This window comes from Polypterus senegalus, chromosome 7, assembly GCF_016835505.1.
Source record: "Polypterus senegalus isolate Bchr_013 chromosome 7, ASM1683550v1, whole genome shotgun sequence".
Taxonomy (NCBI): domain Eukaryota; kingdom Metazoa; phylum Chordata; class Cladistia; order Polypteriformes; family Polypteridae; genus Polypterus; species Polypterus senegalus.
Genome location: NC_053160.1, coordinates 76,606,106 through 76,631,317, shown reverse-complemented (window position 1 = coordinate 76,631,317; position 25,212 = coordinate 76,606,106). Strand labels below are relative to the sequence as shown.

The 25,212-nt window shown below is 35.5% G+C and overlaps 1 protein-coding gene across 1 annotated transcript in view; it reads right to left on the bottom strand.

Annotated features, from left to right (window-relative positions):
• Window positions 1–10,522: 10,522 nt before the first annotated feature.
• The window catches only part of LOC120532664 (solute carrier organic anion transporter family member 4C1-like), a 98,226-nt gene continuing 83,536 nt past the window's right edge, over window positions 10,523–25,212 (bottom strand). The window contains exons 9-13 of the mRNA XM_039758915.1: window positions 24,322–24,475; window positions 21,032–21,207; window positions 19,050–19,114; window positions 14,282–14,419; window positions 10,523–10,716 (exon numbers count right to left, since the gene is read on the bottom strand). Of these exons, the coding sequence (XP_039614849.1) occupies window positions 10,634–10,716; window positions 14,282–14,419; window positions 19,050–19,114; window positions 21,032–21,207; window positions 24,322–24,475 (616 nt within the window). The 3' untranslated portion in view covers window positions 10,523–10,633. The remainder of the gene's footprint in view (window positions 10,717–14,281; window positions 14,420–19,049; window positions 19,115–21,031; window positions 21,208–24,321; window positions 24,476–25,212) is intronic.

Genomic DNA, 25,212 nt, shown 5'->3' with positions numbered 1-25,212 from the left:
AGTTAACAACTACCCATACTGCAATCAGGTGTTTTTAGTGTCTCAACGTTGTCTTAAATAAATATATTTCCTCTGATGAAAAAGAGAATGCTTCAGGTAAAAGAGTTTAAATTGAAATGCTGGCAGATGACTTAGCAGCAATATAATTTTCTCTAGGTGAATTGGTAATCTTATGATTTTTTTTTTGATCTATAATAAGTATAGCTGCTGAAAACTGGAGTCAATGTGAAAGTGATTTGCTTTGTTGAAGTACGTTTTATCTTTGTATTTAATTTGATTTATTTTTTTGTTTTGTGAATCATTAATATAATGACTTTACAGAGAAGAAAATGGAATTGATACGTACTGATTTTGACATTAAAGTTCTTGGGAATCCAAGGAAATCATTCGAAACAACCCAAAAACATTTACATTTATTTTTCCCGTCTTCATCACTAATGACACAGAAATATAATAAAATTGATTAGCCAAGAAATTAATTTGGAAACGTCCAAAAACATTTAGATTTATTTTTCCTGCCTTTGTCACTGATGATATAGATATAAACATTTTTTAAACATGCTGACTTTGCTTCAGATCATTTGCAGTTACAAAACTGATTAACTTAATAAGAAGATCAGAATTACCAAATAATGTGGCTTTTATTCTCGTGTGTGTAGCTGTTTTGTCTTGGTACAGTTCTATATTACTTCACTTTCCCCTTTTTATATTATTAATGTGTAGCCTTTGTCAGAATAACTCAAATCAAATATATGGGACATTGGTTATAAATGTATGGTACTTGTAAAAGTTAGCTTTTTTCAGTTTTATTCTCTCAATCACAATCACACTCTAACACCTCCGCCCCCACCTCTCCTGATCTGACTCTAATTAACAGCGCCAGCGTAAATTCACACCCGATCTGACGCTGTTCGTTTTCAAATAATATTGCATTAGTGCGATGATGTTTTCTGATTGGTACTATTCATGTCATAAAATTATTTCTTCAAAATGTCACATATATTGTCTCTTTCTTTCAGGTGTGTAATAGAAACCACAGAACAGAGAGAAGTGTGTGCATTGCAATAGGTATAGAGGTATACATGTCGTAAATGTAGGAAACATTTGAATTTGATAATTGCATATAGCTCTGAACTGACCTCATAAAAGGCCATAAAATGAATAATTCCAAATATCATATATACCTACGTCTCTGTTTTTTATTTTTTTGAAATCATAAACTATAAGGTGCACACTAATTCTGCGTGAGCAGGAACACTCAATAAAACTGAATGAAAAAAATCAGTTGACAGTGAGATACGAAGAAGGCAGATTCACCAGCGTTTGTGTGTCAGCTTTTATCCTTCCAGATCAGAGAATGTCCAGTTCCATTGCCTCAAAACACCACTCACATCTACAGTTACTCCCAGTTTCAAATAAAAACTAACAGCGTCAGATCCCTAGGGCAGTAGTATGTATCGTGATCGTGAAGTGAAAAAAAAAAACGGTAACTTTTACAAGTACAGTACTATAAATGTACACGGTCTGTTACAGACGACCAAATGTATGTGTGTACTGTATAATATTAACAATAAGAGCAGCTCACTACTGAAAACGGCAAATATAGGAGGCATTCAGGATCGAACTGGGGACTCTTAATTACAAGTCAGCAAATCTCACAGCTTCGCCATGGAAGCTGTTGTATTGTCCTTGAACCTTTTGTGAAAGTGTTTATTTGATCTTTGGACTTTAGGCTTCACACATTCTATAGTTTATGCCTAAATTTTGTAACATTTATTACTAAAATATGATAAAGTTTCTGTTTTAACAATGTGTTTACACAGATTACAGTAGAAACGGAACACACATGAAATGCATGTGTTCCAAATAACGATCTATTATTTCCACTCTAAAACTCCAGCACTTCACTCCCAGATAATCAAACAAGACATGAGCTGGGAGAACTTAGTGAACATTCTGCGACAGTGGGGGATGGAATAGCAGGCTGCTTGCTGCTTGTCTTAATTGGCACATTTACATGACAAAAGACGCTGACGGAGAGGTGCGAACAGATTTAAGATGGGCCGGATTTACGAGTTTTCTTGTAGGCTCTGGTAATTCTGGTAAATAATGTATTATTGATAAAATTCATAAAATAATAATAAGCAAAGTACATTTGAATATTGGCAACCATACAACTTGATAAATGCTAATATGTAGTTTCTGGCGTCACACAGATTTGTTAGTTGAATAAAATGTCTCTAGTTAAGTCATCATTTTCATTCAGCTTTCTTCAGAACAGGCCACATGCCTGTCTCAATATGGCTGCTGAGTGCTTCTCCATGTGGTCTTCTTTTCAGTCTATGGTGTGTGAAATGCTCCTTCTTCATGATGGTGTGTGTGAGAGAGAGAGGGAGGGGCAAAGTAACCAAATTTATACATTCATTGTCCAAATCCTTACACCAATAGGACATCGTGCTACAGAATGGCCTCTGATTCAAACCAATCCCAAACATCCATACTTCAGACCAATGTGGGCACCTTTCATATCTGGCCTTAAAACCATTTGTTGAGCTGATGCTTGCCAGCTAGGTAATTTGGCTTTCCTGTGGGGGTTGATTGGGAGAGTCCTGCAGAAAATCAGTTGCCAAACTGGTTTTTGGCTCTTCCCCTAACCCTGTCATAAAATTCCTCACTCAGTCCTCCTGGGGGGAGGGGGAGTCTTAAACATCATTGCTGTTCTTATCAATGATATAACACTAAAGTTACATTGCTTTGTCTAAGTTACAAATAAAGACATACAAAATATTTATCAACTTGTATACACAATTTCACACCACAACGTAGCCTTTCAAATGGCAAAATTCAACCCCCTATTGAAATTACTTATAGAAGTAATGCAGTCATGCTGAAGTTTGGCAGCAATCATACACTGAGCAACATTGTTGTCATGTTTCTAACACATAAAAACATACTGTAAGGGAAGAAATAGCTAGGGTAAATCCCACACTAAAAAAACACAATAGATAGCTAGAGACAATGTTTTTGCTGTGTATCCTTTATCAGGTATGTAAGTGGAGAGGAAAAAGTAGTTTACCTACATATTAGGGGGAAGGATGGAACAAAGCCCAGGGAGATAAAAGAAATGAAAGACACGAATAGGTGCTGAAGGCAGTCATTAGAAAACATGAAGGAAGATATTAAGAGGTCAGTCCATCATTTAGTCCTGAAAGAAATGGTGAACAGTCTCAGAACAACCTTAGTGTTATCTGTTTTTCCTTTGAAAGGTGTCTTTGAAACACAAAAAGAACACAAAGAGAGAGACTCATATGGCTATGATCAAGGGATACAAAATGTTCTACAACAGGCTTTGTGAGGTCTTTGATCCTAATGTCATTATTTTTTTTGCAGATGCATGCTGACACAGTCCTTCACTAATACAATCTGATTTAACTTGCTGTAAGCCACCATACATTTTTTTCTAATGTTTTAGAGGCCTTTTCTAAAGAGCAATTGCTGTATTTTAGCGCTTCTAAGTGAAAAAAATGTGTCTGGGGATATCTGAACATGAGCTACCAGGGAGATATTGTTGATATTGGCTCACTTGGTGTGTGTTGCATTTAATAGCTTTATTAATACATTAATGTCCGTTTTTATATATCAATGCAATTCATTATTTTTAAGTATTCGATAAACTTAAGGAATTTTTTATTGTACCCACATAAACATGTACAGTATGATTTATTTTATTTAGCTCTGACATTACTTATATCTAATTAAGATAATTCTCCAACAAAATGCAAACACTGCATGTCTATAAATTTTAGATTAATGCTGAAGAAAACATTTTCTGTGATGCTTCTCTCCTCTGGATGGTGTAAAAAACATTTTTGTAAAATTTAGCTTACTGTATATCTTCTGTATAATAAAGCACCAAGGTCTGTGTGTGTGTCCTGCCCCTTAGAGCAATATGATTGGTCAATTTGACTTTGGTGTCAGTCGGTTTGGCTTTGGTGGCACAATCGAAAGAGAAGGTGCGAGTGTTAGGAGGCACACTGAGAGTCATCTTCAAAGATGGAAAGTATAAAGACAGACAGGAGGTGAAAAAAGCACCTCGAAAATAATGTCAGAGAAGCAGGCTTTATGAGATATGGTTATATATTTGCCTTGATGAGAGTGTGGGAAGTTATGATTTGCAAGATTCTAGTTGTAAATGTGCTTAAATGTGCAATTTTATTATGTTTCAGGAGTAGTAGTTTTGAAGTGTTTAGATGTGTGGGAATTTTCAGGGTGCTATGTTTTCATATGTCCATCATTGAATGACTGGCAATGATGACACAGGGGTATGACACTGTGATGACATCACCCAAACAACATGTAAAATATCAAAAACAAAATAAAAATTTTATTTTATTGAATAGCATGAAAAATAAATATAAAAAATAGCAAAACTAGATATAACCAGGTGTCTCATGGAATAAAATGACATGGGAAATAACCAGGAAATGGAGGCAGGAAGCCATAAAAGACGAAAGGAGATTAAAATTAGTATCAGTACACTTCCATTTTATGGTAAAGACTTTACAAAAACACCTTTTAGATTCCATTAATTTAATAAGCAATGCAAAAAATATGCAGAAAGCTGTGGAGCTGTAAACAGGCAGAACATGATGCAACACTTGAAGTGACTAACAACAGACAACGTACCTATAAACAGTGTGACTGCGGCTGTGAAAGACAAGCATATAATGATGGCCCCCATAAAGTTCTTAAAGATGGCCAGGAATAATGTCATCATCAAAAAAACAAACATTATAAATAAGAACAAAAAAAAAAAAATTAAAAACCATTTCAAACATGAAATGGATGGCAACATACCAGATTTATAGCAGTGATAGGGTAAAAAGGAGAGGCACATTTCTGACACAATATAGGCTGTGAGGTTTTTAACTAAAAAAGAAAACAGCTCAGTTTCCTTCATACACTTATCCATTCAACACTTCAGTTACAATTTCTAAGTAGTTTGTACAAATACTGAATGGGATTGTGCTATTTAAATCTATAAGGCCCAAAACAGATGGTAGTTGTAGCAGGAACTTCGAAGGTGGAATGATAAAATAAATAATAGTAATGCATTTTATTTTTATAGTGCCTTTCCCATGCCCTTGTCGCTTATAGATCAGAGAGATCTTGCCAGAACTATTACCAATCCTGTCTCTGTGGGACTCTTTACAATCCTTCTGCCATTGCATCTACAATTACAATAGCATTAATCTGTCTTGAAATATAGGTGAAGATGGTTAAGTCTTATGTTTGGCTAACAGGTATCTACTTAGATCCTCTCCAGTTTGTATACTTTCTGGAGAGAAATGATGTTGTGATTACACAAAACTCTAAATCTTGATATCATAAACCACTACATAAAGGGTAATGGGCTCTGGATTCTAGATGTCTTATCAGCATTGATAGAATAAAAAAACAATTTTAGTATTGTTTAAAACAATTTACCTAAATATTTTTAAAAGGTTCACCAGTGTACAGTTAAAAACTCAAAGTTGTGCATCTGAGATTATAGAAACTGTCAAGTGCTGTCTTTAAAACATGAATAGGTAATACTTTGACAGGTAACAGAATAATTTAAAAATACGCCTTACATGTACTTTCAGCACCTTTCCTCTGTGTTTGCTTGTGTCTATACCCCTCTTCACCGACACTCTTTTGCTTGAGCGCATTCCTGTAAAGCCTGCTTCTCAGACCCTGACATTTTTTTCAGGGTACTTTCCTCGACTTCTGTCTGGTTTTATTCTTGCTGTTTTTAAAGGTAGTTTTCTCAGCCTGCCTTCTACGCCTTTGCTCCTCCTATTATGTCTCTCTATTGTGTCAGCAAAGCCAAAATGACCAATTACATAAAAGCCAAACTGACCAGATTGCTCGGTGGGAATGGACACACAGATCTTATTATACAGTATAGTCCATACAGCTCTCCCAAAACAGTAAAAGAACAGCATTCTGAACAGCATACTTAGCATTTCAGAGATATTTTTTTACTCATCAGTCTAGGTGATTTAATTGCCAGATTCCACTGCTAGTACTAATAACAATAACAAGTAATTTAAGTCATCGACTGGAACATATCAACAGATAAACTTACTTCTTGTTAATATCCAGAAATGTATAATTTTTATTCATCCAATTTCTCTCCCTTTACTTTGAAAAATCGATGTCATTCTTGTAATAAGTATTATTGATGAGGACTGCACAGTAAGAGCCTCAAAATTGAATTCATCCTATAATTATTTTTTTTCAAGGAGGAATTAAATTGCAATTACCAATGTATATTTAATTTTCTTATGCCAGTATACTAAAAGATTCAACTAACCTGTTTTTTACATTTAACATTAGCTAGTCTATTTCGACTGACATATTTTGACATTTAATAAACAAAGGTAAATTATTTGTAACCATATAAATTAACCTTATTTGAACTATGTTTGCCTAGCAAGCATTTATCTTTCTAATGTTTCTAAAGTTATTTTTATACTTTTTGACTGGTTTCCATGGACATTACCTGGCTGGGACTCCAGCTGGATGGAAGTACCAGGGGAGAGAGTATCCACAGGGCATTCCGGATTTCCGGAGTGCATGCTGGGAGTTGGAGTTCTGTGGGGGCCACACCTGGGAGTGATTCCAGATAACGCTGATGATCCACCTGGAGCACTCCCAGGAGCTGCTTAAAAGGAGCTGCCTCACTCCATTCGAGGAGCCACAGTAGGGAGGAGTAAGACAAAGCTTGCCAGAGATGGAGTGGAGACGGACAGACGGACAGACAGAAGGAGAGAGAGAGAGAGAGAGAGAGAGAGAGAGAGAGAGAGAGAGAGAGAGAGAGAGAGAGACTTTAGTGCTTTGTACTATGCTGTCCTCTGGGGAGTGAGGAAAAAGCGCTCCCCAACTCTTATTAAAAGTGTATTGTGTGCTGCACTTGTGTCTCTGCCTGTTTCTGTCGGGTTAAGGCAGCTAGCTGTACATACCCTGGTTTTCACAACTTGTAAGTTATAAAGTTCTTGCCATGAAATACTAGTATTAAATGTCATTTTAAACTTACAGTTCATATTGTTAGTCAGAGGGAAAAAATGAATTACATTGCAGTTAAGTTAAGTTGTATACTGACCAGGAGCAGGTTCCATGGAGAAGGCACCCAGTGTGCTGTTTTCCATCAATGTAGACCCTCACACATTAAAAAGGCTTGGCAGGATATCAGTCGTAAGGCAGCGCATAAACTTTATGAACTCAGATTAGATATTAAGTGTCAGCTGCAAACATTCTTTCTGCGACATCATATTACATATAACAAAGTTTGGTCCCTCATCTATTTTGATTTTTTGGATCCATTTTCTTCACTGTGACAGATGTACCTTACAGGAGCTCTGTTTTGAGTTTCCTCCATTTATTTGAATAACTGGGAGAGGACTTGCCTGTATGCAAATTTTCCCAGAAGAAACCAATCTGCAAGTGTGAAAAGGGTTAATTAGTGTTGTAAGGTTTCTAGACTGTTTGGGGCTCCCTCCAACAGGACAACACGCCAAAGAGCTTCCCAAAGAAATTGCCATGTCTGTGGAAGACAGTTTATCTGTCACCGGGGCAACCGCAGTCTCCCAGCACTGCAGCGGCTCACCACGAAAGCAAATCCAAGATGACTGCAGTCACACTATAAGAGCCGCTGTCAATAAGTGATGCAAGGAACATTATAAATGCTGGGAACAATATTACTTGGCCACTAACCTGGCCACGACCCTGCCTGATTGCTGTGTCTGTGTATAGGAGAATGGTAGATCCCACTACAATAAATAACCGTTCTGTTCCTGTTTCAAGGTGAATAAGACAGACACTCATGCATCACAGTGTACTTACGTGGCTCTTCCAGAAGAGCAGTAGCTTATATCAGAGCACATTTTCCTTAAAGTTTGGTCAAGGTTACACCTGGTCGGTCATTTCTAATTAAAAGTCAATTATGGTCTATAAAATGCTCAGAATAATAGCTAAGAAAGTTATGGGGCTTCATTCATTATTGGCTATCAATACTATGAGAGTAAACTTTTGCCAAAAATGATCAATAACATCCAAAAAATAAGTCAATTGACTGGGAGGAGCTGTTGTTTTTCACATCAAAAAAGATTTGAGAAAGTTAAAACATTACATATGAAAAACTGAAATGGTAATGATACTGATAGAAATGTAAAGGAGTACAAGTATAATTCATTTGTAAATTTACTTGCAGTGAGAATTCAAGCAAAATGACACCTTTTATTGGCTAACTAAAAAGATTACAATATGCAAGCTTTCCAGGCAACTGAGACCCCTTGTATATTGCATATTGTAATTTTTTTTTGTTAGATAATAAAAGGTGTCATTTTGCTTGACTTCTCACTACATCCATAATGGCTAACAGGGTACAACTAGTACTATACATTTACTTGCATAATAGAAAAGTACTGTTGCCAAAAACTACTCAGGAAGGTGTATTATTTTGAAAAATGTACCAAAACACAAGTAACAGAATAAATGTTATGTGCCATTATTTACCTCTGCTGTTATGGGTGTAGTAATGCTTAGTACTTCCCCAATTCTTCTAAAGTGCTTTTCATGGCTGTGGATGTAATTACAGCAATGACTCCAGAAGTGGTCTCCGACTGAGGCGTCAAAGCTCCTCCTTGTCAGATGGCAGTTGAGCTTCAGTCAATGGAAATGTTTCAATTGTCCACTCCAATGGGTAAACTGGCTTACCTGTTTAACTAATTTAAGAGATGCAATAGTATATTTGTTTTATTTAAACCTTTGATTTTGTTGTTTTGGGATTCAGAGACAGTCAAGGACTGACCTGTACTGTCCACAGTGTGTGTCTCTGTGTTTATGTACATATGGCACGACAGAGGTTGGCATAGCATCACTCCCTGAACCCCAAATGAACAGGTGCTGATCGGCTCTTATTGGCTTACTTAAATATGTGTATGATCTATATCTTACTAAGCGGGCACTTAATTTGTTTTCCCCTTCACAGTCCCAGTATCCTCACCTGCCACCAAGTCACAAATCTCTTTGGTGGCTCCTGGTTGTCCTGCACCCTTGACCACAGGTATTCTTAAAATTGCATCAAGAAGTCGTCATGGGCAGTTTGTTCTTCTCAGTGGAAAGCAACGTCCATTTAGGTTTCATGTAAAACTTGAGCTCTTCCTGGAGATGCCCCTCATTAAAGAGGGTAATCAGTTTTTATATCCCTTCACTGTCTATTCTAAACTTCTGGCTTCCATCCTCCCAGCCAGTAATTCCTGACATAGACTCACCTATGCAATGTAGTGTCAAAAACATAACAGAGAAGGGACTTTAACTCTTTCAGGGCTGATGTTGACCTTTATCTAAAGGAGGAGTTGACGATGGTAATCAGCTGTAAACTGTGACAAAACCCACCATTACGTTTTAGTTGTACTCTCATTGCTAGAAGGAAAGTTAGATTCATTCATTTGGCCGAGATTCCCTGCACTCTCGAGAGTAGCAAGACGCACACAACAGCAAAAATGGCACTGACATCTGGCGAGAAATCAAAGCAAATGTGAAAAGCAAAATACCCCGTGGGCCTGTTATCTCTGAACTGGACTATGACCTGTCGGACTCAAGTTTTTGATACAAGCAATCAAACCTAAATGTGAGGTTCCAGCTTCAGCTGATCAGTTCCCAGCTAGTCGTGGTACTGTCAATGTTCACCAGGGAGGACTGCCACTTAACAATGATAAGAGGTAGAAACCAGATTGTAATGCACTGTGACAAAGACAGCCTGGCAGCAAGCAAGCCGCACTTTCTTGGCAAACTGACAGCCACAGCATGCAGCAGCAGATATTTTATGTTGACTTCTAAGTGAAACCATTGCTTTTTGAAAAATATATTCAGCCCTGAAAGAGTTAAAATATGTTCTGTGTTTCCTTCTGGGTCAAAACAAGTCTGAGTGCTATGTCACCACAATGTCCTCTGCCAGCCCCTAAAAACATTGCACTCCAGAGAATGACATTTTGCTCCATGTGCCACTTCTCAACTGCCTCCAAGGGCAATTGAAAAAGTGCTAATTTGGTTTACTCTTCCTCTCTTACCTACTCACCAATAAAAGAGGAGGGTTATTGAATCCCCAAATGTATTTGTTTGTCTATGGCAAAGCCCTATATAATTCACTATATATGTATTTAAACTTGAATTGTTGTTAACATTGCTATACACTGTACAATAAATACAGATCAATACATTGATAACTTGAAGAAGTCAGACTTTGTTCATACCAGGAATGGTATTCTTGGTACAATTCTTTTAAAATAATTATGTGCATTTTATGCTCCAAAAAATTGTAATTATTCCTTTAGGGGTCAGATAATAGTATGTACCTAGTATCTTCCAATTTCATGTTATAATTTATGATATGGCCTAGCAAGGAAGAAATGTAAAACACACATACTGCAGACACTTTTCCATATATTTATTTAATCATTGGATTTTATTGGATTGATATATGCTTTGCCATTATAAAAGAAGAGCTTTACTCTGGGCACACATATTTACAGTATATTTAATAACAATAAATAATACAATCTTTACAAATACTTATGTGCATTACATTCTAGGTAACATTTCCTTTAGGAGGTCTGTATAAAGATAGTGCTGATACATCAAAGAGTATAGTCGCCAGTTTGCAGATCCCACCTAAATAAAAAAAGAAATATTCTTTTAATTATATTGAATCAAAAACTGTTATAGTCACTGTTACCACAAGGTGGCAGTGTGTTTGAGCAACCGTGTGCGCTATTGGTGAATATAAAATGGGGCATCATAGTTACTTCAAATGGCGTATACATTGCTTGCATTTGTTAAATGCAATATAAAGATGCCGTTCTTGATTTTTAGGCGTAAGCAATATTCTTTAAAAAAGATCAAATAAAGAAATATAAATTGTACATAGATTAAAAAAACATGTCTCTGAATGATCAAATCATTATCCGTATGTTTATAATCAAATTTAATGTTGTACTTTAAGTTTATTAGCAAAAGCTTTACTTAAGAGTTTTGATTTTCTTTCTACACGGATTCTTATTTTTCAAGGTTTATTCATTTCACATTCCACTTATCTTGATGAGGTCACCATATGCTCAGTGACTTCTAACAACCTCATCTTTTCCAGTCCACCCCTTCCAGCATGGCCTGGTTATTGAACACCTTCAACATCTTGAACATCTCCTGAGGGAGATACCCAAGCGCATCCAAACTACACCCCCAAACCATTTCAACTGGGTCCTATCCATCTGCTGAAACAGTGGTCTTACACCAAGGTTCACCCATATTGCATAGTTCTTCACCCAGTCCCACAGAGTAAGCCCAAAAATCCTTCCTAAGAACCTCATTTCAGCTGTCCGTACTTGTGAGTTTATTCCTTCAGTTACTACCCACAGCTAACACAACTAAAAAAGCTTTTCACAGTAAAAAAAAGAACAAAAAATTAAATAGCAGACAATATTTAAGATGAAATTAAAGCTGGAAAATCTAAATTCTCATCAAAGCTCCCTGAAATTTTACACAAGAGGAACTAGGGAAATCAATTGCTAAAATTTGAAAACTAGCATAGCTGATTGCCTGTTTATTATAACAGGCTTAATGGTATAAAGCTTTGTCCATCTGTTTTGATCATATCATGCATTTATGGAACTCTGCTCATCAGATATGCCTTACATCCCTCTTTCTTTGTGCGCCTTGTTGCCATTCTTCATTGGACGTTCCAGCCCTGTTATGGATGTCGGATGATGTAATGCAGAGATGTATCTGTGTGCTTTACTATCTTACGCCAGGCAATTGGGTTTGTTCATCGGACATTCCCATCCTCTTTTGGATGATGGACAACAGGCAAGGACTTGGACTCCAGATGGATATCTTACTGCTTTATATTTATACTAGCTGTGCTACCCATTTTTAAGACTGGTTGAAATCTAAGTAATCTATGAAGACCTCAGTGTTAACGTTTGCAGTGCACCATGCAATGTATAGTATGTGTCCCAGTTATATGTCATTTGGGATTTATAATACAGTGTTAATGTTTGTGATGCACCATCTATTGAAATGACTAAAAAGTTAGTGATGCACTATAGCAATTCGTTGGACACACAGACACTTATCTTTTTATTAAGGTGGATAGACATTAACATTACTTGATCAGTGCACAGTGTAAAAGCCTTCTGTAAAATTTCCAAACACTAATAGACACTTGCATGCAAAATGTGCTTTTTAACACAAAGAAATCTAGGGTTACTGGATTATGATATGGAGATTAACTCCTCACTCCTTAACAGACTCCAGTAAGACTTAAGTTAAGCCTAAACATTTTCTTTTTTTCTTTGTTCCTTGTCACTTGCTTTTTTGAAGGTGGATAATGCTTTAGATTAGTTATACAGCATTTGTTTTTTCTTATACAATTTCGTTTATCATTTTTATGAGCTAAAATCTTATGTCTGGGCTGGATTTCTGCTTTGTGTTTGATAGTTTATGTGAATTTATCATTAATGAATGGATGGATGGAATGCATTATTTATGAAAAAATGTTATTGTTTCTGATAAGTAGTCATCTCTGCTACTCCAGAATTTCATAAGGCGGGCAATGCAGAGTTGTAATTTGTAGTAATTCTGAATCAGTATTCAGTGATTTTTAATATTTTAGATATAGGTCATTTACTATTAAAGAAAACACATTGTATATTGCTAACATATTATTTTAAACTTTTGGTCATTAGCAATATACAGCATATCTGTTCAGTTTCATGAGTGAATAAAGTGTTTGTTCCTAAATAGTATAAATACACAAGCCACAGTAATACATTTTCAAGTATGTTCGGTAATGACTAAAAATCAGATTTTTGCATATGAATAGATAATAATATTGCATACAAAAGGTAATGCAAATCACCTTAAAAGGTTTTAGCTGGCTAAAAAGGAAGGTTTGCAACATGGAAATATGGCAAAGTATTTTTTTTTACTTTGAGCATGATACGAGACAATAGCAAGAACAAGGCATAATCAGTGCAGCCAGGTGGTAGTGATGAGTGAAGCAGCAAAGTTTCATTTCACATTTCACATATTTGTAAAACGGATACTAAATATTGGGTTGCGTACAATTTGATTATCCACAATCTTGGACAACAAGGAAGTGCAAGATGATGACCTTTATACTGTTGTATCAGTGATATTGTCCTGCCTAGAGATGGAAAGAGACAATCTAGATTTGATTTGGGACGAAAAGATAAAACATAGTCAAATAAACAAACCAACACCAAAAATCCGAAGTCAAAAAAATCAAATAACCAAGCCAAAACACCTAGCCCAAAACATAGTTGAGAAAGAGAATCTCAATTGGGAATTCTTAGGCAATGGAATGCATGCAAAATAGTCTTTAGTGGAACCTGAAATCTCAGAAAGTGTATGCTGCACATTTTTATACTTGGATATATTTCAAAATAGTGGGACCCATGAAAAAACAAAATGATATTGGAAAAGACGTGAATACTTTGCAATTATATCAACTTCTAACACAATAAACGAAATTGAATCAGCGGTCCAAAATCCCTATAAAGGAAAAAATAAAGTCTTGAAAAAGGTTCAGAAAAAAAATTTAAATGAATAATATCATAATAGACGTCATGCATCACACATTTCTGGTTGTCCTGAAGTGGCAATTCAGTAGCAACCATAAACAAAAATAGAGCTGAGAAAAGAAGTGAAAATAAATATGCTCATGCAAAACAAAATCAAAAGTAAAAATAATCAAGACAATTGAATTCTGTGATATGAAAACCTAAAATAGGAAGTAAAGGGTATAAAAAAGAGTAAAAAAGAACATAGGAAAAAATTAAAACAGACCATAGCATGCAGACAGAGAGAGAACACGAAAAGACAACAAGTATACGAGACAGTTCGTAGTGGCTGGAACATGAGAAAGTGAGATAGTCACTTCATCAAATCGTCAGGGCAAAACCTGTGGAAGGCAGAGACAGTGGAACTTTAGATTTTGTTTTTATTAACTATGAGTTTTTCTGTTCTTGCTTTGTGAATCCCTTTCTTGAATTTATTTAATAACATATTTCATCATATCTCAAGATCCAGGAGATACTCCATCAGTAATGTGTAACCAGAAACATTGGGTGAGTTTTATGTCTACAGTACTATTGACAGGAACCAATACAGCCCAAGCACAAGATATCTGTTATTTTAAATCTGTCTTTTAACTCACAGATCAGCATAAGAGAGAGAGCCATCTGATGGTTATCATAGGCCCAGCAGGCCCCTTTCATCCCACAAGCTTTCTCAACCCAAAGGATGCAGGAATAATCTATGGCAGCACCCAAAATGATTGGCCCAGGAATAGAACCTGAAAAATAAGAGTAGTATTAAGAATATAAGTTAGGCTTTTTCAATGTTAGTGTTTACTTTAATTATAGACTTTTTCTACAAAAACATATTCAGAGTGCAAGGTCATATTTAAAGACATATTGTTGTATAATATATAGTGACTTAACAGTTTTAAAAATGCATAATTCAGTATCGTGGGGCTGGACCCTATCAAGTACATACTGCCACCCTTTTCATTTAATATGCTAAAAGAAAAATACAACATTATGCAACATTGTGTATATTGTATGAGAATGACCACATAAGAAGGGATTGCCAGAAACATGACTACCATCTAGGTGACACAAAATAGGGAAAAGATCTTCTGCATGCTAATATGTGAGATCAGTGGCCCAAAAGTAGAAGATAGGCCATAAAAATAAAACCTCCAATGGCACCTGGGTTAGACAGACTTCTTGGCACCCTGAAAGTAAACTACTGAATGCCTTCTGGAATGTTTGAAGCCAGACAATACAGCTTATACCATGCTGATGTTGAGGTTCTCTCTCCTGGCAAAGAGAGATGGTAGGACAGGCAGAAAGCCATCGTAATTCTTTTAGGACAATGGACAGAACTCTTGGTGTAGCCCTTTACTCTAAACACAATGTATGTCTGATCCTTTTAATGCTGAACAGAACTTAAGATTGTAGTGACAACAGGTACCAGTGTTTATAGTTTTAGTCTCGTGTACTGCATTGATAAGTCCTGCATGATCCTCAAGGAGATTTGTTTAAAAGCTTTCTCCTCAACAGATTTACTTGAGACAATTGCAGCAACCTGACAGTAGCATACTAACAGATGTTCAGTCAGTGGTTAGAGTACCAAGGTGCTGACTAAAGTTGTGTTCCACCTTAAACCTTGTTACAGAGAACATATATGGCTAGGAGTTGGAACTGTTGGAACATAATGGTGAAAGTAGCACAATATTAAACCTGTCCTCAACTAAAACAAACAGCTGCTGCCCTCTAGAGGTAAACCCGCTCTTCCAATGGTTTGAGCAACTTAGTACTCTACTTTTAGTAACTTTGGATTGATTCAGAAGGTCCCCGCAAATAGTAAAAAATAATATTGCCACTACGTTTTTAATGTATGCATCTATCACATGGAAAATTATAGTAATATTGAACTAAAACTGCATATGACTGATATTGTATGCAATAGTCATACAACATTTATTAATATGGAAATGTATTAATTACATTAATAATTAAATTAATTATTATTTGTAATATTAATTAAATTAGTTAAAGTCTTGTTTTTAACGATGAACATTATTGTCAGTCTGTATTAGCTCTGAATTATAAAATATCCTACTGAGTGAAGAGAACAGAACTAAATGAATTTCTTATGTAAATATATTGTGACCTTTTCATATCTTGTATATCATCTGCAAATTGAATGAATCATTGTTATGTATTTTATTGTAATGGATCTCCATATCTGTGGTAAATGGGAGAAGTATTGGGGAATAATGTATAGTATGTAGGCAAATGCAATTTCACATTTAAAAAAATGAATGTTAAAAATGTTTTTTTTATGATTGTACTTCTGAATGTTGTCTATTCTCTGGCTGTGGATGTGGTCCAATAATAACTGATGAACAACCCAGAATGCTTTGGAGATGGAAGAGTTAGATCCTTCCAGTCAATTGCATGGCTGTGTGCAATGCATACCATGATGGACTGATACGCAAATAAAGTGACAGACAATAAGATGTTGGCTGAAAATTCCAAAAGTTCATTCAATGTGGCTTTTGTTATTTTCTGACTTCTGTTATATTGCAGCCTTGATAAAGCTGCAGGATTATGCTCAGGTGTCAGGAGATACCATCGTAAAGGATAAGCAGGGAAACCAATGAGAACGCCACAAACCTTCCTGTAAAAATTCAAACATTATGTGTACTGCTAGACCATCTTGCTATTATATTAAGACAGCACATGTTGGTCACACTCCATCGGACAATTAAAAGAAGTATTTCCACATCTATTAAAGTAAACAGGATCTGTTTTTTTTATGTGAAAGCAGCTGTGGATACATATGTAAATCAATTACACCAACAATTTCTTGGATTCTTGCTTTAGTGTAAAAAAATCTGCTGATATCCTGTTGTTCCTCTGGCATAGTGAAACCGACATTTTCACAAATGGTTCTCTCAACTTAAAAGTGTATCATGTACTCAACGAAACCAGTTGAAATTAAAGAGGAGTGCATTTAGGACTGAAGCCACGATGCACTTCTTCTGAGTGATGTGGTGAAATGAAAGTGACCAGAACACATATTAGGTGGCATTGTAATTTCTTCCACGTTTTCAGTCCAGCCGCTGGCTGATCAGAAGGTAGAAAGTCAATGTAATGATGCACATTAATAATGTTTTAAATATATTGCATTGATATGGAGTATATTAGCTGCATTGGCAGTTTGTAAGCTAATTCATGATGACCAAGTATTGTTTTAGAATCATTTCACACTTCAAAAACCTTTTAGTATAAAAGGTTTGCAAACAATATTTAATCAAAAGATCACAGATAACTTTAAGAAGTTGTTCGTGTATAGCCTATTAATTCCTTATTTCTCTTTAAAAGTCAGACCTGCTGCAATTGCTTTATAAGTGCAAAACTATATTTTGTTTTATTATTTTTCTGTTTCTGCTTGTTTACCTTCTTACAATTCATGTATTTGTTTTAGGAAGCAATGTGACGTGCAGAAGCTTCTGGGAGAGACTCTGCCTCCCTCTCCTCCACTATGACAGCAGTTTCTATTCACTCTGCAGGTCCATACTGCATATCACATACAGACTGACATCTCAGGTCCCTCTGGCCTGGACAAACTTCTGAGCCAGTGTACTGGAACAGAAGCTGCTCGTGTGAAGGGGAGGATCTTGACAATGAGGCAGAGAGAGAAGCTGTGGTATTCATTTTATATTTACATTTACTTTTTTGGTGTACACCATTATCCCAGGTAATATACAACAATTGAGATACAAACAATGTAGCTCAAAGTACTTTACAAGATGTCAAGAAGCAGTTACATGCAAAGAAAAACTACATCATATAAGAATAATAATGCATAAATAGTAAACAAAAATAAATAATGCACACTTATATATGGTAGACATATAATTAAGAGAAATAGAGTCATTAAATATGGAATTGTTTTAAGTCTTTAAATGGTCCAATGATAAGGTTTGTTGGCCAAGGTGGGCAGAAAAAATAAAAAATCTGTTTTGGTTACCAGGCCAAAAGATATTGATTTAGTTTTCTGATTTTTTTCCAGTTGGAACAAAAAAAGGTGACGTCACACTCAGTGTCAAAAATAGGATTTGAACCCTCAGCCTCGGGGTTTGAAACTCAAAATCTTAACCACTATGCCCTACTGCTGCTGCCAGTATACATAGTATGATCTTCACAGCGAGCTGTCCCCCAGTTTGAAGTAAATATGATAGAACTTAGTAAAAAGAGTTTCATTTAAAAAGAAAGCTCCTACTGGCACAAGAAGAGAGACAGAGAGAATTTTATAAATAAAGAGAGAAAATAAAAGTTCTCAAAAGTAAGCAGAAAGAACACTGTGCTAAAGAAATTCATTATTTTAATAAAACAGAAATGTGAAAGAAACAATTTTTATTTATTTCACAAGTTTAATCTCCTATTCTATAAGAAATACAGTAAAACGTTTAGCTTCTCTGGTCATTCATTGGGGTCTTTTTTAATTATTTATTAAGAGCAATGTGCTCACTTGCTAAAAAAAGAGGCCCTTGAAACTGCACTTAACACAAGTGGAGCTGAAACAGAGCCCAGAGCTGGAGATGATTGACTAGAAAGTAACGTATAAGTAGAACTGGTACACAGCTTAACATGCATACAGCAGAGGGCTAACTCGGAAAGTATAGTGATTTTCTAATTTGTAAGTCAAATACCTTCAATCTTAAAATTCAGAAAATAATATCAAAAATGAGCTAAAATCATATACAAAAATAAACAGTTTAAGGGGCTTGCGATGACCTGATGTCGTTTGTTTTTCTTTTGTCTGTACTAACAAAGTGATTTCTCATAAGTGATACAAAATGATGCCCTACATTATTTTATGTTAAAGATCAAAGTTCCTGACAAGACTTTGTTTTTTAGTATAAATGAACTACCCTGATCGAAAAATCATCTATTTTTAATTTGCTTATAACAGTCTAAATACTTACTGTTAACAAAATTGTCAAGAAAAGCACATTCATTTCAAACAAATATCAACTAGCTTGTAAATTTCTTTTCAAATACCTTTTTAAAATTCCCTCATATTAAAAAAATAACTTAATTAATTAAGCCAAAATGCAGTTCACTTATGTCTGGTATCGACTGGAAGTTAGACATGTGTCCACACAGCAGTTTCATGAATGATTTAGGAACCAGGGCTTTTTAAAGTCTGAGGCATTTCCTCTCAGACTTAGAGAGTAGTATGTGGGGGAAAAATTGTTGTGGTTTGTCTTCTTCCAATTCATGAACTCAAACAAATTGTCATAGTGATGTATTTTAGCTCATAATGGATGTTGTTTTAACATTAGCTCAGCCAGATTTAGCAATGTATCATTTAACAGCTAACCCAGGCATAAATACATTTCCTACCTAATAACCGTATAAAGATCCACTGGACCCCAAGAGCAAATGGACACTGCTTCTCCGGTACAGACCTATATTTGAAAAAAGAATATTTATTTGATACATCATACATTACTGATGCAATCCCAAGTACTTCATGGCAGCGGAGTCACAATGGCTAACACTGCTGATCTAGCATCCAAGGTTAAATTCTTTGCATAGTTATTATCTCTGTGGAATTTGTAGGTTTTTCACTTGTGGCCTGAAAATGTCCATATGAAATTTGCATGTTATCCCATGTAATTATCCGTGTGGAATTTGGATGTTGTCCCATGTTTGCATGGATTTTCTTCCAACAACTACTCCAGTTTTCTTCTCAGATCAGACATGGGAGTTAGGCTAGCCAGCAACTCTAAACTGGCCAAAGTGTAAATGAGTGTGGGTGTGTGTTTGGGTGTGCCCTGTTGGTTTAACACCCTGGTTAGGGTTGTTTCCTGCTTTATGCCCAGTGCTGTCAAAATGTCAACCCACTACAACCCAAAATTAGATTTAGCTATTTGAAAATGTGGATATGCATGTATGCTTTATTGGAGGGCCAGTTTATGAACAATGCATATATCTTCGATCAACAGTCATTTTTTAAGCTGCATATCCATTTTAGAGTCACAGAAATGCAGGGGCCATTTCAGGAACATTAGGCACAAAATGGGAACCAGCCTTTAAAGGGGTACCATTCCACACCAAAGCACATTCACACAGACAGCCACATTTATATTTATTCACACTGTGCCAATGTACAGTTGACAGCTTAACCTACAAGTCTATGGAAAGTAAAACCCTCAAAGACAAGGTGAGAACGTGCAGATTCACATGCTTAGAAGGGACTTCAGACTGCAGCTTTGAGAGTGCATTTTCAACCAGTATAACACCAGGATTTCAACCAAATATATAAATGAAAAATAAACCTGGTATGTCAGTAACTGATTGCTTTTGTGAAGTAAAAGAGAGGTAAAATGCTCTCCTTTAAAGCTTTAAAAACAAAGTTCTTGTATCATTATGACACCAGTAAAACACAAAATGAGAACATTAGAAAAAATTGATGATAATACGCCATTTAGCCCAACAAATCTCGCCAATCCCATCCACCTAATTTATCCACAATAACATCAAGTCGAGTTTTAAAGGCTCATACAGTTCAATAGTATACCACACCACTTGCTGCTTTATTCCATGTGTCTGTGGTCCTCTGTGTGAAAAAAAAACTTTGTGACATATTTGTAAAATAAGCCCTCAACACCTTTTCAACTGTGCCCCTGTGTTCTTCTTCAACTCATTTTAAAGTAAGAGCCTGAATCCACTTTACAAATTTCTTTTATAGTTTTCAATGTTTATTTACTTAAATTGAAAAGGTTCAAATCTTTGAATCTGTCCTCATAGCTCATCGTGCTCTGCAGTTTTGGAATCAGCCTAATTGTCCTTTCCTGGACTTACTCTAGTGCTGCTTTCGCTTTTTACAACCTGGAGACGAGAACTGCATGCAGTACTCTGATACGCACAACATGTCTTTTGCAGTAAACTTCTGTTGTCATATAGCCATAATTTACAAGTTTAGACTAAGAGACTAAGGTAATATTGAGGATATTCAAATTTAATGATGATAATTAAGCTGGCAATAGAGAACATAAACATAACTAGAATTTATGAAATATAATGTTGCAATTTAATAGCAAAACCTGATGACAGAGTCAGCATCTCAATAAATAACCATAATTCAAGGGTTTAAAGGGTAAGAGCAAGCTGTTCATATATAGTTGATGTGTAGCAAAATCATACAATGGGTGAAATTAGGAAAGTTAGAAAAATGATAATTATTTTTACTTCTAGTCAAAACTGTAAGCCTAGCAAACTAAAGATGTGGACAGTCTGCATGATCTGCCTGAAAGCTGCAGTCTTTACTAGTATTTATCATTCAGTAAGAACGCCTGTGGCAATGGAGGAATCCAACGTACCTTAAAGTAGCTGTCGTAGTGGGAGTCGATGCCATGAAGTTAAACACAGCAAAAAGGAAACTGAAGGTTATAAATAACTTAATTTTAGTGCACTTTATTGGGCATACTCCTGCATTTGCCTTTGACACCATCGTGATGGATGAGTTATGTGATATACACGAACAACTGAAGTAAACCTAAAATAAAAAAAGAATTTGATTACGTTCACTGATGCGCTTTAGGCAAATAGTTTGAATATGTGTCAAAATAATCTCTCATTAAATGTCACGTTTATTTGTAAAGAGTCTTGACTAATTTCATGCTACATACATTTCATTTAACAGTGGCATTCTTTCAATGACTGACATTTATTAAAGAATGACATTTTACACAATGATGCAACAAACTATCTGATCTCTCTGTCAAAAATGTTTCCTTTGTTGTTTTTTGTTTTTGTCACAGGACTACTAGAAAACAATCAATCAAGAAATATTTTAATTTTAAAATACTAAACGCAAAAGGCGTTTGATTGACAATTATATATTCCAGTAACAATAACATATTCTGTCAAATTTCACACGTAACCCTCTGAAAGCAGAAGACAAACAATAAGCTTAATGAGAGCAATTTGACTCACATTTCAGCTGACCATTTACTGTATTGCATTTTTATACTAATCACTTAAATGATATCCAGTCTTCTTTAGCCAAATTACATACTAAATAACATAGTTGGAAATGACAAAATAAAGGAAGTAACTAGATAAATCATCCTAAAAAAAACATTGTGTCACCATGACATGACAGAAATTTTTTAGAGTGGTTTGGTATAAATTTTACACCTAGAAGAAGACACTGTACTGGAAGGCTATGATACCATAAGAAATTTCATCATTTGCTGTTTTACTGCTGCTGGTGTAAGATGCAATTTAAGGACAGCACTTCAGACTCTCTCATAAGTGCTCAATTGGGTATGCGTGTGTGGTATTGCCATAATATGTACAGTATGTGGCTTTTTGGAATCATTATCATAGTTTATGTCCATCCTTTAACACTAGAAACACGAAAATGAAACAAATTCTGTTTTAGCTATATGTTCAAAATTTCTTGCCTTGCATTTTCAGTCATCCTACAATTGCAAAGATTATTGCAGACACAACACACACATGAAATGCATGTGTTCCAAATAACGATATATTATTTATCCTATCCAACTCCAGGCACCTCACACACAGATAAACAGACTGGAGCTGGGAGAACTTTTTGTCTGACTTGAGCTGCGTCAGTGGGGAATGGGATAGCAGGCTGCTTGCTGCTTGTGCTGATCGACACGTTTACAAAGACGCTAATGAGGAGGTGGCCCAGGATTACAACTTTTTTCATAGGCTTCAGGGATTCTAGTGTTATCCAATTGTACTTTATAGATAAGGGCATTCTCATTCTGAAAGATACCACTATTAACAGCATTAAAATGCCTCACCTCAGGATATGCATGATTTTGCATTTATTTACCTTTCGCATGACCTTCAAAGCTGAAAAAATGACATTTTAAACCATGCAAGGAAAATGCACATCATAACTGCTGGAATCCATCACTTTCACAAGCAAACAAATGTTTTTGTTGATAAATATCTATCTATCTATCTGTCTATATTTGAGTGAAAGGTGTCTTACACAAAACAGGGACAAGATTTATTTATTTTAATTTTTATTCATAATTTATTCTTTGTTTTGTTCATTTTAGAACTGTGAGCACTATTATTACTGCTAGTACAAAAATGCAGAATTTGTCTTTTTGTAAAAAGTGTATTTAACTGAATGGACTGCATTTTTGAGCAACTGTTTTGATTTGTTTTTGATATAAAAATTGGAGCAAGCGATGATTGCTAACAATAATCACCCTATTATGCTTGGCATATATCCCATATATGTATTGTACCTTATTCATGCATATGAGGCAGTTGAGTTTCACACATGCATAAAAATGTACAGCTGAAGGACTAAAAATTTATGTAAGGCATTTCATCTCCTCACATTAAAATGTGTTGATATAACTATTTTTTGTTGATGTCCTTGAGTGTGTGCGTTTTCATCAAAATTAAAGACTGGGACAAGATGTGTAAGCATCATTTGCTATATGGAAACATTAAAAAAATAAAGCAGTTTGAATACTTTTACAAAGCAATGTAGGTGAAATTAGAGGCAAAAAAGCAACTCTTATAACAAAAAATGCCTTTAGGTGCTGTATGCTAGCTTAAGATCCTAATAAAGTTTTTTCTGTATTGGTTTGCATGGTCACATAGCTGCTATACTGTATGTGACCTAGGCCACTGTAAAAAGATGGCAAGGATGCATCAATCAGCTGTACAAGACTGAGAAAAGAAGGATTACAGAATTATTTAAATTCAACAACAAAACTCAAAACTGCACCTTTGGGAGGTGGATACAGCGGGATTGCTTGAATTAATCTTTTTCATTTTCATTCACTGATTCAACTTCCAAAGTCTTTGTGGGTAACATGTTAAATATAAATGAATGTTGTATAGACCAGCTTTATGGTGTGCTTTTAAGAATAGGAGATTAAAGTATACTATAGTTTTAGAAAAAGGTGCATGCTGTGTTCTAGCCAATAAATTCTTTGACTCCTAATGGTTTCTTTTCATAGTCTAAAAATTGCCATGTGACAAATTGAAGACTCTAAATTAGTCCAACCTGAGTGAAAGAAGCTGTTTTCAGGATAGTCATGCTGCCTTCATGAGGAGCTTACTAAAGACAACAACCAGATGAAGAAGTTCCTCAAGCTAGAGGTGTACAAAGTGCTAATTCTTCCATCCTACTCGTGGCCATCTCATTCCTCACTACTCCAAGAAAAAAATTCTGTTCTTCTCTCATCTGCTCAAAAAAAAGTTTCATTCATCTCCCAACTGCATTCTTGTTTTCTGTTCTAAAAGTCACATATATTAGACACAGTGCCCAAAGCATCATACAGGTGTGAGTATATCTGTTTATGACCGATTAGTTTTTTTCACAATATAATTAGAGTTTTTAAATAAATAAATAAATAATAGTTACTAAGATAAGCATTTAAAACACACACTATCCATCACTGCACAAGGCAAGATGAAAGCCCACCCTAGCAAAGTGGAACGCCACACCATCTATATTTCTTATCATCTGGCCCCTTCATTACAAAAGTCCCACCTCAGTGCAGATAGGATAGACTGAACTCTGTCTAGGCCACTGTAGGACCCCTAATGGCATTAAACAGGTACATGAAGTTGAAGAGCTAAATGGATAAATAGATTGCATTACCTTAGTTTTATTCTGCAGAACTTGATCTTTGCAACCTGCATGACAAGGGGAAAAATATATTATATTATCTTCCCCACAGACTGGTGAATATTCTGAATGGTCACATCCACAGCCTGCATTACAAGGAGCAGACAGATTTCCAGGTGATCCAAGCCTGAAAGACATTTGTAAAGATAGTGTAAGTAGAAAAGAATGGAAACATTTTGTCATATTTTCAGTTTTCTCATCTCTTTAAAGAACTATTTTCTTCGTTCATATATCGTCCACATAAAGCATATGATAAACAGAAAAATAAAACCAGTAATAAAACTTTTACTGATCATTTACAAACACTGATATAATGACCGACATATGGTGGCCAATTCTAAGAGGACAGTATTATGTGAGGTAGGAGGACTTCTGGACCTAAAGGGCCCACTCATCAAAAGTACACAAAGCCATCCACAAAAATACACATTTAGTTTTATAGAAAAAATATTTTATACATACGGCAAACAAAAGAATGAGAAACTGACGTGTTGCAACATATGACGTCACAGGCAACAGATGGGTTGGTGCGATAATATTGAAACAGATGGGTTGGTGCGATAATATTGAAATCTGCATAAATTACCTAACATACAATGATAAGAAAAAAAACAATCTAACTTTGTTAAAGCAAGCAATTGCCAGACGATGCTAAATGTAGCATCAATACTAAATTATCAATGAAAGAGCAAATTGGAGAAATGTGATCAGTGTTGTCAATGGAGCAGATTACTGAATCAAGCGTCAGAGCTAATCTGAGAGAATAGGCTTCTCCTTGTTCTCCTAAGTGCAAGAAACCAAAAGCTTATTAATAAAGATGTAACAAACAACCTGAGAATCCCAGACTCAGGAAGAAAAATCGAT